Source organism: Crinia signifera, chromosome 6 (genome assembly GCF_055691185.1).
Source record: "Crinia signifera chromosome 6, ASM5569118v1, whole genome shotgun sequence".
Taxonomy (NCBI): domain Eukaryota; kingdom Metazoa; phylum Chordata; class Amphibia; order Anura; family Myobatrachidae; genus Crinia; species Crinia signifera.
Window position 1 is genome coordinate 226,784,685 of NC_139222.1, and position 13,582 is coordinate 226,798,266.

The following is a 13,582-nucleotide window of genomic DNA, read 5'->3' on the forward strand; positions in this document are numbered from 1 at the left end:
GGGTTTTACTTCAAAGTGAGATCTATATTGCAGTGTAAAAATAAAGCAGTCAGTATTTTCCCTGCACTGAAACAAAATAACTCATCCTAAATCTAATTCTATCTGCACATTTTACATCTGCCCCCCTGCAGTGCACATGGTTTTGTCCATCTAAGAAAGAATTTGCCAGAAGGAGTACAACAGAATAACCCCCATAATGCCCATTACATATGCCAGACACTGTAATGTCTATTACATATAATACCACACATATTATGCCACATACTGTAAATTCCACTTACCTAAATGTTTGTTGCTATGGGCTTCATGCTTGATGCCAGGGGTTAACATGCTCTACCAGGGGTTAACATGCTTGTTGCCATCGGTTTACATGCTCTACCTGGAGTTATTGCTCTGTCAGGGGTTAACATTCTCTGCCAGGGGTTGATATGCTCTTCACCATGGGATTAACCTGCTCTGCCAGGGGTTACATGCTCTGCTAGGGGTTAACATGCTCGTTGCCATGGATTTACATGCTCTGCCATGGGTTACTTGCTTAGCCAAGGGTTAACATGTTCTTTGTCATGGAGTTACAGTACATGCTCTGCCAGGGGTTAACATGCTCCGCCAGGGGTTAACATTATCTGCCAGGGATTAGCATGCTCTTTGCCATCGGATTAACTTGCTCTGCAAGGGGTTACATGCTCTGCCAGGGGTTAACATGCTCATTGTCATGGATTTACATGATCTGCCATGGGTTACATGCTTAGCCAAGGGTTAACACGCTCTTTGTCATGGAGTTACAGTACATGCTCTGCCAGGGGTTAACATGCTCTTCCAGAGGTTAACATTCTCTGCCAGAGATTAACATGCTCTTTGCCACGGGATTAATTTGCTCTGCCAGGGGTTAGCATGCTCAGCCACGGGTTACATGCTTTGCCAGGCGTTAACACGCTCTTTGTCATGGAGTTACAGTACATGCTCTGCCAGGGGTTAACATGCTCTGCCAGGGGTTATATGCTCTGCCAGAGAATAACATGCTCTTTGCCATGGGATTAACTTGCTTTGTCAGGGGTTAACATGCTCGTTGCCATGGATTTACATGCTCGGCCACGGGTTACATGCTTTGCCAGGCGTTAACATGCTCATTGTCATGGAGTTACAGTGCATGCTCTGCCAGGGGTTACATGCTGACTTCCAGAGTTGGATCTCAGCCCCAGCAGCATGCAGGGAGGCAGCAGACACAAAGGGTGAGATTTAATAGGATGAGAGATTCAGAGAGATTTGGTAAGAAAGCTCCAGTTTTTTTAAAGTGGCAATCATTTACACTTCAAAATCAAACTGGTTTTACAGAGTAAATGATTGCTGCTTTAAAAAAACTGGAGATTTCTTACCAAATCTCTCACTTTCTGAATCTCTCATCCTATTAAATCTCACCCAAAGCAACCAGCCACCCACCTTCCACATTGGGACATCGTGACCAGGACATGGGTGGGGAACCAGGTCTGGGATTGCTGGGCTACAGACATGGCACTGGCACCTGCTGCTGGTGGTGGCAGCTGGGTTGGGAATGTGCTGGATTCTGCAGAGTGGGTGGTACTCCCGCAGGAGGTGGCCTCTCTCTGACCCAGCTCCTCCTGGCACCCAGGGACTACCTACCCTAAGTGTCCCCCTGTTGCCGAGCCACTGTAAACTCCCAAGTCACGTGGTGAGCTCTCAGCAGGCCCTGTAGTCAGAGAGCGGAAGGTCCTCTGTGATGCTTCTGCTCCCACGTCCCCCCACATCCACACTCCCAATGCCACCACCAAAAATCTGACTCCGGCGCACTCAGAGCCGGCGCACTCTTCACCAAATGTAAAAAAACCTGTGTGTCCAGACCCGGGCCCCCCTGACAGGCCCAGGCCCGAGTAAACTGTACCTGCTCCCCCCCCCCCCCCCCCCCCCCTCTCGGCACCCCATATTAAAGTAATCATTACAGTAATCTACAATGCACAGTGATGTGATGCTGGACTAACTCTGATGTTTTTTAAAGGGGAAGTAATTTATAAGGCAGTAATTTACTTGCTCCACAAAACATGTATATCAATTCAGCTGAATCAGTATACAGGACATACTATGGGGGTTATTTTGGTTCACTCACAAAGGCACAAACACTCTCTAATGGACAAAACCATATGCACTGCAGGTGGGGCTGATATAAGATGTGCTGAGAGTTAGATTCGGGTGCTTTATGGTTTCTGTGCAGGGTAAATACTGGCTGCTTTATGTTTACACTGCAAAATAGATATCAGTTTGAAGTACAAACCCCACCCAAATCTAACTCTCTCTGCACGTCACATCTGCCCCACCTGCAGTCCACATGGGTTTGTCCATTAGAGAATGAGTGTGCCTTTGCAAGTGAACCAGAATAAGCCCCTATATAAGAGTCTTTCTGGACTGGTATAGACTTTTTCCTAATTTGTCAGCTAATCATATTAGCTATGATGTGTTACATAAATACTGCATGATACATAGGCCTGTGGATATGTTAGATAATGTCTAATACAAAAATATTCTTATTATTAAAGTTCTTTGTTAACATGGGTATATGATACTGTGAACACTCAACTAGTTGAGTCTGCGATCATTCTAGAATTTTCCCATCTGTATACAATTGAACAGCCTTTGGGCCAGATGCACTAAGCTTCAAAAGTGATAAAATGGAGAGTGATAAACAGCCAGCCAATCATCTCCTACCTGCCCTGTCACAGGCTGTGTTTGAAAAGTGTCACCCAGGAGCTGATAAGTTGGTTGTTTATCACTCTCCATTTTATCACTTTTGAAGCTTAGTGCATCTGGCCAGGGCCGGATTTGTGCCTAGGCCCGTGAGGCACCGGCCTCAGGGCAGCACCAATTAAGGGCGGCAGGCAGGCTGACATTCTGTTAAATAGCACAGCGGGTGGGCAGCGACGAGTGACGAGCGCCGCCGCCGCAGACATGAATTATCCTATGTCGGCGGCAGCGCCGCTCGTCACCCGCCACTGCCCACCCACTCTGCCATGCACATTACATCACCGCTTAGTGGCTGGGTCTGACGGTCCCCATGCGCGTCCGGAAATGGCTCAGGCTCACTGCTGCCGGCTCCTGCCCATTGGCTACTCCACACACACAGTCTATTGACTGCTGTGTATCCAGCAGCTGAGCTGAGCGACGCGCAGATCCTCCCTGCGCTCAGTCAGTCACAGTGTGTGAGCCGGAGAGAGACTGACCGAGACACTACGCTAATCACTGTACTAATAAGCGCCTCCCTCCCTCCGGGTCCTCCGTACAGTGAGCAGTCCAGAGTGCTTAAAAAAATATTAAGGTGGGCTACAGTTACATTTTTATGAAATATATAAATAACAATGTATATACATATATGATTACATTAAAATAGGGGGGGGGGGGGGCAAAAAATGTTGTGCCTAGGGGCGGCCTGGCCCCTAAATTCGCCCCTGCATCTGGCCCAAAGTCAGTTGAACAGTTTATGATATCTAAAGTGGTTTTCCCTGTTGCTCAGATTTGCCTCCTATTAGAGTGTTCTTATTGTGAGGTGTATGAGGACCTGTTGATACAGTGTGATCATATGTGGCTTATATTTTTGTTCCTCCAATTAATGTGGAATGAGTTTGTTTGTTTGTTTGTAAGGGGCAGATGTATTAAGCTTTAACAAAAGATAAATGCAAGGGTGATAGGGCCAGATGTACTAAGCTTCAAAAGTGATAAAATGGAGAGCCAATCAGCTCCTACCTAACATTTTTCAAACAAAGTCTGTGACATGGCAGAAAGGAGCTGATTGGCTGGCTGTTTATCACTCTCCATTTTATCACTTTTGAAGCTTAATGCATCTGGCCCATAAAGAGAGATAAACATCCAGCCAATCAGCTCCTTACTGACTTTTTTCAAGCGCAGCCTGTAACATGGCAGTTAGCAGGTGATTGGCTGGATGTTTATCTCTCTTTATCACCCTTGCATTTATCTCTTGTAAAGGCTTAATACCATAGTTGCCTACCCTCAGTGGCGTAACTATAGTCCCGCAGCCCCCGCGGTGGCGCGCTTAGAAGGTGGGGGCGCGGGGGGGGTGTGTGTGTTCTGCGGGACTTTAGTTATGCCACTGGCTCCTGCCCCCCCCCCCCCCCCCATAAAAGTTAACTCCCTCCTTACCCCGTTGCCGCCGCCTCTAACCCCGACACGAAGATCTGTCCTTCGGGTCCCCGTCTCTCCCGGCTACAGCTGCTAATAAGTGACACTCGGAAAATGGCTGCCCCTATACAGCAGACAGTTTTTAAGGTTGCTAGAGGAAGCCGCCACCTCCCTCTAGCATCCTCAAAAACTGTCTGCATTATAGGGGCAGCCATTTTCCGAGTGTCACTTTTTATTAGGAGCTGGGAGAGCCGGGGACCCGACAGATCTGCATGTCCGACGGCAACGGGGTAAGGAGGGTTATAACTTTTCTGGGGGGGGGGGTTGTTAACTTATGGGGGGGGGCGCCCAAAATTCCCAGCGGGGGGGGGGGGTGCTTTAAATGTAGTTACGCCACTGCCTACCCTCCTGCATTCTGCAGGAGACTCCCTGAATAGCAACAATATCCCTCTCTGCCTCATTAGTCTAGCAATCTCCCTCATGTCACCTAGCCCACATTACACTGTTATACCATAGTTACCTCCCCCCTGCATTCTGCAGGAGACTCCCTGAAATAGCAGCAATCTCCCTCTCTCCCTCATTAGTCTAGAAATCTCCTTCATTTCACCCAGCCCACATTACACTGTTACATTTTTTGGGGAAAAAAGGAATGAGAGACAGATACATTTACATTGAATCGTCAGCACCATTTCCCAGCACTATACCAAGTATAGCATCTCTTACTAACTGCTTTGGGGCTCATCTACATTTTTATATAAGTCATTTTAAAAGATTCCTCTCATATGTAGCAGTACACACCCACGCATCTAGGTGCCACGTTCATAATCTCTTTTCACAATCTCTCCATATATGGAACTAGACACGCCCTTTGGGTGGAGCATGACATGCAAAATTCTACCAACTGTAATCTCATGAAACTAGTTTTCAAATGTGGGCAAGCATGCTTACTACATCTGCCCCTTTGTTTGTTGGGTACCAAGAGGATCTATTGTTGTTCAGTCTGATGGTGATATGAGGATTATGTTCTGGTGGTTCTTGATTAGAGTGTGTATTTGTTGGGTTAGTGCTCTAAGAACTTTTGATTACTCAGTGTGACTGTGATTTGATTTTGATGCTTTGGTTCCTTCTATTAGAGAGTGTATTTGTTGGATGGCTGCTCTAGAGACCTCTTTTTAATTAGTATGATGGTGCTGTGAGGCTGATGTTCTGGTTCCTTCTATTTGAGTATGTGTTTTTAGGGTAGGTGGCCTGTGAACCTCTTGTTACTTAGCGGTAACTTTACTAAGATTGAAGTTCTGCTGAAGATGGGATGTTGCCCATGGCAACCAATCAGATTCTATTTCGTATTTATTTAGCGCCTTCTAGAAGGTAATTGATATAAGCTGATTGGTTGCTACGGGCAACATTCCATCCTCAATAGAACTCCCATCTTAGTAAATTTACCCCTTAGTAGGAAAGTGATGTGAGACTGTTGTTCTGTGCTTCCTATTAGATTGCATTTATTGGTGAATACCTTGTGGTCATCTTATTACTCATTATGACTGTGCTGAGTGTTTGTTGGTTTTATGTCCTGAGGATATCGGTTTGCTGTGATAGTGATGTGAGGCTGATGTTCTAGTTCCCCCTATTAGTGTGTGTGTGTGTGTGTTGGTTAAGTTAGTACCCCGAGGACTTAACTCCATATTGGGATAATGTGATGCTGTTATTCTGGTTTCTAATAATACAGAGTGTGTGTGTGTGTGTGTGTCTGTCTGTGTGTGTGTGTGTCTGACTGTCTCAAAATGAAGGCATTGTATTACACAATCAGAAGGAAAGGGTGTCCTTGTTCTGCATCATAAGCCTTCCCATTTATTGTATACTTTCCTTATTGTTTTCTCTACCAGGATGGCAAGCTCAAAGGACAACATGGCCATGATCTCATATGTCAGTGATAACCAGATCAGGAAGAATGAAAATCAAGACCAAGTAGTAAATGCAGTTCACATTGCGATGAGGAAAGACTACCAGTTTCCAAACCATCCTGCTGATGCACAGAAAGGGAAGAAGAATTTGCCAGAATTCCTTAATGAAGCAAATGTGAGATGATTCATACAACAAAATGTATCTATTTACAAATCTACTGTATTTTCTGTATACAAGTTACACCTTGCAGATCGGGAAACTGTACTATATCTGCATCATTCATTTTACCACACTATAAATAGGACATCATAGAATTAGAAAAAATCCAAAAGCTTATTAGGGGAATGGAGAATTTAAGCTACGGGGAGAGATTAAGCAATTTGGGACTATTTACATTGGAAAAGAGACGTTTAAGGGGGGACATGCTCAACATGTACAAGTATATCAAGGGCCAATATAAGGAACTGTCACACACCCTATTTTCTACTAGAAAGGAATCTAGGAGGCGAGGGCATGAGTATAGATTAGAAGAAAAAAAATTTCATTCAGCTAGTAGAAAGAATTTCTTTATGGTCAGAACAGTCAAACTCTGGAACTCTCTTCCCAGAGTGGTGGTAACGGCTGGCTCATTAAATGCGTTCAAGGCAAAGTTGGACAAGTATTTACTGGAGAAAAACATCCATGGGTACAAATAAGAAATATAATCTGTCTGTAAAATATCAGAACCTACCAAATCAGCAATGGATATCTATACCAGGTTGAACTAGATGGACGCAAGGCTTCATTTACTAGATTCCCTACCAAATAAATGTGCATATGCAACTTCCCCTATTGTTAAGTCACACATACTGTGTACAATATTACATTGCTATATTTATTTGAGTATATACAGTAGAAATTTATAAAATAGAATAGATCAGTGGTTCCCTAACTGTGTGCCGTGGCACCCTGGGGTGCATTGGGGGACTTGCAGGGGTGCCCTGGGTTGGTGGTCTAGGACCAATTCAAGTTATTTATGTCCATTTTAATAGTCAAATTGTGGATAAACAGAAGTGAACCTTGTCCATTAACACATAACTGATCCTAAGGATGAGATATAAATACAATTTATTTAACTTAATATTTGTTTCTGACTTTCTCAATGGGAAACCTTTAGCCTAAGGGTGCCACAAAAACATTTCTGATGCTTTGGGGTGCCGTGATTCAAAAATTTTGGGAACCCTTGGAATAGATAATACCTTTTTTTTAAAGGGTTAAAATATGGCAAACCTTGCTCATAGGGTGCTGCCTTAAAGCAAATAATTACATTCAGATGGAGCGCCTCTCATTCAATTTGAATGCCAATCGCCAGGACCCGTCATCAGACAGAAGGGGGCGCACGAGGCGCTCACGTGCCCAATCCCGACCAAGCCCACCACCGCCCTCCGCAGTCTCCCACACCCCCCCTAACCCTGCCCGTCAGATGGAACGGAGGGGATCTGGCGAGGGCAGTCACTGAATGAGAGATCTGTATAATCTCTCATGAGTGATCTCACAGTATATTACATAGTGTGTTTACTCTGAGATGTTATATACTGGCAACCAGAAAGCCAGCAGAATTCTTTCTAAGAAACATACAGTACAGTAACTTGAAAGGTCCTCACTAAATAAGTGAATAGATTTCCAAGGTAGAGAATAGTATTGCCCTTATCCAGCTTCTACTGCCCACCTGCGTGTTTCTAAGAACAGTGGACAGGTGGGTGAGATTGCAGGGCAAAGGGTCAAGGGAAAGTACAGTAATAGGTTACTGTTATCCCTGTTTGAAGCCCATTACAAGGTAAAAAAGTGTAACCTTACCAAGCACAATGAAAGTCTCATGAAAATTAAGTAGAAAGCGTAAATATAGATTACTAAAATTGTAGTAAGTAGTGTCCAAGTATGTAAAAATATCCTTACATATCACATATATACAATAATATCGATTATACTGTAGATAGTTAAGTAAAAAGCTGGTAGGTAAGGTGAACCAATTAAAGCTATATACCTTAGTTAGCCTCCAAAAGCTACAGCTGTCACCAGAATCATTATACAGAGCAACTCACCGCAAATAGCAATGGTGGATACTTAAACATTTCGGCAAATAGCCAATGTCCTGGTGCAGAAAAGCTTTGAATGTTAGCTGCCCATATCACTGCTACTTTTAGAAGTTAGCACTGCTGAGTCTTAAACAATAGTGGTAGCATACATGTGTAAACTGGGTTCATGTATGCTTACAAATAGATATCCAGACAGGGGATGTTGGGATGCAAAAAGATTTATTTTCAAAACCTGGCCCTCCTTCCCATAGTAAGATGCAGGGTTCTGGGAAACAGCTCACTGTGAAGCTCTTTTGCAACTTCAATAAATTAGTTCTCCATAGCAATGTTTGGGGACTGCAGTAAGATTGGGACTGAAACATAAGCAGGAGAAAATTGTTATTTTGACTTGTTTTTGAAGAAATAAAGACATTTGTTGTTGGTTAAAAAGAAAGTATTTATTTTTGCTGAAACTTGTCTGTGTTTAGGGCTGGGCATGCTACTTTGTTACAATAATGCTAAGTAGGTACCGTGCCAATGCATTGATAATCTAAGCGATGTGAGTCAAAATGGATCACAAGCAGTCAATTGAACATCTTCAACATCTAGCAAAAGTTGATGCTCAAGGGTTTAGGGAAGGGCACTTGACAAAACAAAACTTCATTATCTTAAAGAAGAAAACACACCTTTATTAAATGGAGAGTATACTGCTGAAAAAAAAACATTAAATTGCCAACATGCCATACATCGCACATAGCAGCAAGAAAAGGCCCAGTCACTCTCCTTTATTTGCTATTGGTAGCTCTGGAACCGATGGCATCTGCTTCTGTACACATGCAACTCATGATGCAGCACATTTCAATCAAAGTGTATAAGAATAGTAAATGGTAAAACAGGAAAATCAATGCAGAAAAAAACACTAAGGCTGAAGAATAAACCGAGCATTCAGAAACATCACAGTATCCTGAAAAAAGATGGTGTCGAGTGCTATTTGTGAGTCAAGCATTTGTGATACTGTATTTACAAAGAAACCTTTTTCCACCATTTCTACACACTTTGAAAATGTGCTGATGTCTGATGACCAGTACAAGTAAAGATGTTGTTTATGATGTAATAGAAATTGAGGATTCTACTGTGTAAGTGCAACAGGATGAGGTAGATATCTGATGCTGATTTGGATGTGGAATTGGAGGATGTTACTGAGAAGGATGTTGTTTGTGTACGTCAGTAACCAGCTGCATCAGTTCTTGCCTATGAGAAGTAGAAAAGCCATTGTCATGTCTGAACATATGTCCAAAAAGCCACCTCTTGAGGTATGAATTCTTTTTACTCAGATACTGATATTTGTGAAGGTAAAAGCTAGCAGAGTTAGGGGGTTATTCAATCCCGGACGCTATTTGCAATGGGGGGAAATAGCAGCGACCGCCGAGTCAATGCTGTCTTTCGCGACTGTATTGAAGAGGCAGATCGACAGAACGGGCCCAACTTTGAAAGCAGTCGGGCCCGTTTTGTCGATTTTGATCGTTAATTGTCACGATCGTGCCCGCTTATGGACAAACCACGGCTGTTTACGTGCACCCCCCTTTTTGCCGATCTGCGGTCGAACAAAAAGAAATTGGGCCAGGGTCACGGCTGTTGGGCCCGATCGACAGTCGCGACCCGGGATTGAATACCCCCCATAGAGTTGTTAACAACCTATACACCTCATCCATGTTATGTAGTTTACAACAAGTTCATGAAGTTTATTTGACAACATTATAATAATGTACAAAATAATAACACGCAGTGCAGTAATAGCAGTTTGGACCATAACATGCAATCTCCACTGCCAACCCCCGAATCATATACCTCATAATTAATGATCAGAGGTAGTCCTTCCAAAAAATGAGTTTGTGGGGTGACAAACAAACCCAGCACTTCAGCCACAAAAATGTGGTTAACTGTCAGCTGGGGGTGGAGGGCAGGTGGGTGCTGCCAAAATTTCAGTGGGGAGGGGCACAAAACTTGTAGTTACGCACCTGTTTGGGTGGTTAATCTCTGATTTTCCTTTTTGATATACATAACAAAAGGGTGAGTGGGAGGGCCTAAGAATACTATAGTTTCATCTTGAAGCATGTTTCTTTTCCGAAACTGCTGTGTGGAATGCTTCATAGATGTTGTATATTCTTTTAAACTGTTGTGTGCATAAGCCGCTGCCCTGTTGCTTAATACTTAACCTGCTGTAGGCCAGTATTGATGAAAAGGTACTTGTGTATTATCAGGGCCCCCATTAGGTAGTTTATGTAGTGATGTATTGAGAATACCAATACAGCACTATGATGGCTACGTAACTAGGTAAGTGGCTCTGGAGCCCTAAAAATACACAATGCTTAATATAACCACTATCCACATCATACCCCCAGTATCCACGTTGGCGTGGATTTGATTTTATAAAGTGTGGCAAGCGCAGCGAGCCACCGAGCCCGAAGCGTGGCGAGCGCACGCGGATACGTGTCTGCTCGCCAAGCTTCGGGCTCGGTGGCTGGATAGTGGCTGGTCTATACTTACTCTCCTCCGGCCCATTGACCGCGTCGATCCCCGCTGATTCTCCGTGATCCACAGTGACTCCCCGGCAGTCTCATTCAGTCCCCCTGCTCCAGCACTCGCAGCGGACATTTACGTAATTCAGCGTAGTGCCGCTGGCGGTGCATCACATGGTTTCCCTGCTACCCCAGAGGCACTACGCTAATTGCGTACAGCGTCTGTGGCCGGGCTCCCTGATAATACACAAGTACAGATGAAAACAATATTTAAAGCTTTGAGTTGGTCAAAAGTTACTGGAAATGTCTGTAAATTAATATTATTGAGGTCAATAATACTGTTGGAATGAAAACAATGTAAATTTACATGTTTTTTGCAATACAAAAAAAAAAACAGATCCAAAATAAAAACATTATGACGATGCTTTTGCACTTCACACTGATTATTCTTGTGATGGCTCCTCCTCACTGAAAACGTTTTCTTCTCTCTAACCACTGTTGAGGTGTCTGCTCCTCTGGCATTATTACATTGTAATCATCGCTCTAAAGGTGCCCATACACGGTGTGATGATCGCACCCGTTATGGGCTAGATCGCATCGCATCGCATCTGCGGGCAGTACAGCACATACTTTTTGTACTGTGCAATGCGATGTCTGCGGTAGCACGCATCGCACAGTGCTATTGCACTGTGTATGGGGGCCTTTACTAAAAATGTTCTGCCTCTTCCTCACTGACCACTCTTTCCGATCTTTACTATCTTTACTGAATGCTGCTGTGGTATGTTCTTCTCAATGACCACTTTTGTTCTGTCTCCTCCTCTCTGACCTCTCCAATGTTTTCTCCTTCTCATTACCACTGCTGTTATGTTGTCTTGCTGGGCACTGTTGTCTTATCTCCTCCTAACTGACCACTCTTATTTATCTCTTTCTCTTTGATCACTCTTGCACTGTCTTATTCTCTGACCACTGTTGAGATGGTTCCTTCTCACAGAACCACAACTGCATAGCCTCCTGCAGTTGGACTACTCTTGTTCTCTCTTCTACTCACTGGACACTTTGAAATTATTTTATTATTTATTTTAACAGTTTTTTCAATAGTGCAGTGCAGTGGTTCCCAAACTTTTTTGCATCACGGCACACTAGATTATCAGAATATTTGTCAAGGCACCCCTAGGTGCAAATTTTGCTACCGAGAATTTCAGAAAACAATATTATATTAAATAAGTTGTGCTTATATGTCAGCCTTAGGTCCAGTTATGTGGTGAGGGACAAACTTCACTTCTGTTTATCCACATATTTTAAAACTGGAAGCCACCAGCACTGATTTTGCCTATTACATTGACCATAAATTATTTGAATTGGATTTGGACAACCAAACAAAGGCACCCCTGCAAGTGCTCCGAGGCACCCCAGGGAGCCTAGGCGCACAGTTTGGTAACCACTGGTGCAGTGTATTCGGTTGCACTTTGCAATTCAAAAATAGAAGGGATAAAACAAAACTGGGTAATAACAGACAGGCAAAGAGGCATCTACTCCTTACTGATCATTTTTATGATGTCTGCCTGTAACTTAATACTCTTATGACTGCTGCTCATTTAACCCCTTCACTGGCAATCCCGGAAATTTCACTGGGCTATTCTTCAGCGCTAACACCGGCATTCCTGGAAAATTTCTAGGATTGCCACAGTCTCCCCCTCCTTGGTATTGTGCTGAGCTAGCAATGAGTTCAGCTTCAGCCGGTGCCCAGCCCGGGCTCTTTCCTCCTGGGCTTTCTAATGGCATGCTCCTGGGCTTTCTAATGGCAACAGCCGGGTTGCCGGGGGCCTGGCAGTGGCAGATATATTGCACAGCAGCGCTGCCCTGCCCCAGGACACAGAGCAGTGTTTTTTTTTAGGGAGTGCTCTCTTAAAAAAAAAAAACACCACTGAAGGAGTTAAGACCATTACTGTGATGATTTGTTTTCATAGACCAATGTTAAGTAGTCTCCTGCACTTTGACCAGAGTCGTTCTTTTCCTTTTATCCTTACTAACCACTCACATGATTTCTTCTACTTATTGACCTGTGCTGTCTTCTTTTCTCATTGCCCTCTCTTGTTAAATCCTCTCCACTGGCCACACTTGTGCTGTCTCCTCCTCACTGATCACTATTGTTGTTATTCCTCCTCACTGACTACTCTTGGTTTGTCCCTCACTGACCACTATTGTTGTTATTCCTCCTCACTGACTACTCTTGGATTGTCTCCTCACTGACCACTATTGTTGTTATTCCTCCTCACTGACTACTCTTTGATTGTCTCCTCACTGACCACTATTGTTGTTATTCCTCCTCACTGACTACATTTTCTTTGTCTCATTGGGGGCCAGATGTATCAAGCTTCAAAAGTGATAAAATTGAGAGTGATAGACAACCAACCAATCAGCTCCTGTCTGACGTTTTTCAAACTCAGCATGTTACATGACAGGTAGGAGCTGATTGGCTGGCTGTTTATCACTGTCCATTTTATCACTTTTGAAGCTAAGTGCATCTGGCCCATTGTCTCCACTCTTATGCTGTTTCTATTCTCATTACTTCTCTTTCATTCACAGGTTCATACTCTTAACTCGTGGGTGAGCACGAATATTAAGAAGAAAGAATGTGTGGCTTTTATACCAAAAGCATCTGGTAAAGGGTAAATGTTTTCTAAACACAATTAAAAATATTTGCAGCAGAAATAATATAAATATGGGGAAAATAAAATTGTATTTGTATATAAATGTATTCCTCTGCCAGAAGAAACAGTAACACGTGTTTGTTATACAATGCCCTGCTAAGCATTGCATTCATCTTCTTAAATTTGAGAATGTAAGAGCAAAGGATGAGTATGTGGTAAGGGTCTGAGATGGAGGTGGCAAGAATATCGAGACATTGGGAGTTTAGTGGTGGTGTGGTAAGAGATGAAGATGGTTACAGTATGTGGTAATAGTTTA

The 13,582-nt window shown here is 43.5% G+C and overlaps 1 protein-coding gene across 1 annotated transcript in view; it reads left to right on the top strand.

Moving 5' to 3' along the window:
• Positions 1-6,024: 6,024 nt before the first annotated feature.
• Positions 6,025-13,582, top strand: part of LOC146009715 (transient receptor potential cation channel subfamily M member 2-like) — a 178,130-nt gene continuing 170,572 nt past the window's right edge. Inside the window, exons 1-2 of the mRNA XM_083150173.1 lie at positions 6,025-6,216; positions 13,202-13,284. Of these exons, the coding sequence (XP_083006299.1) occupies positions 6,025-6,216; positions 13,202-13,284 (275 nt within the window). The remainder of the gene's footprint in view (positions 6,217-13,201; positions 13,285-13,582) is intronic.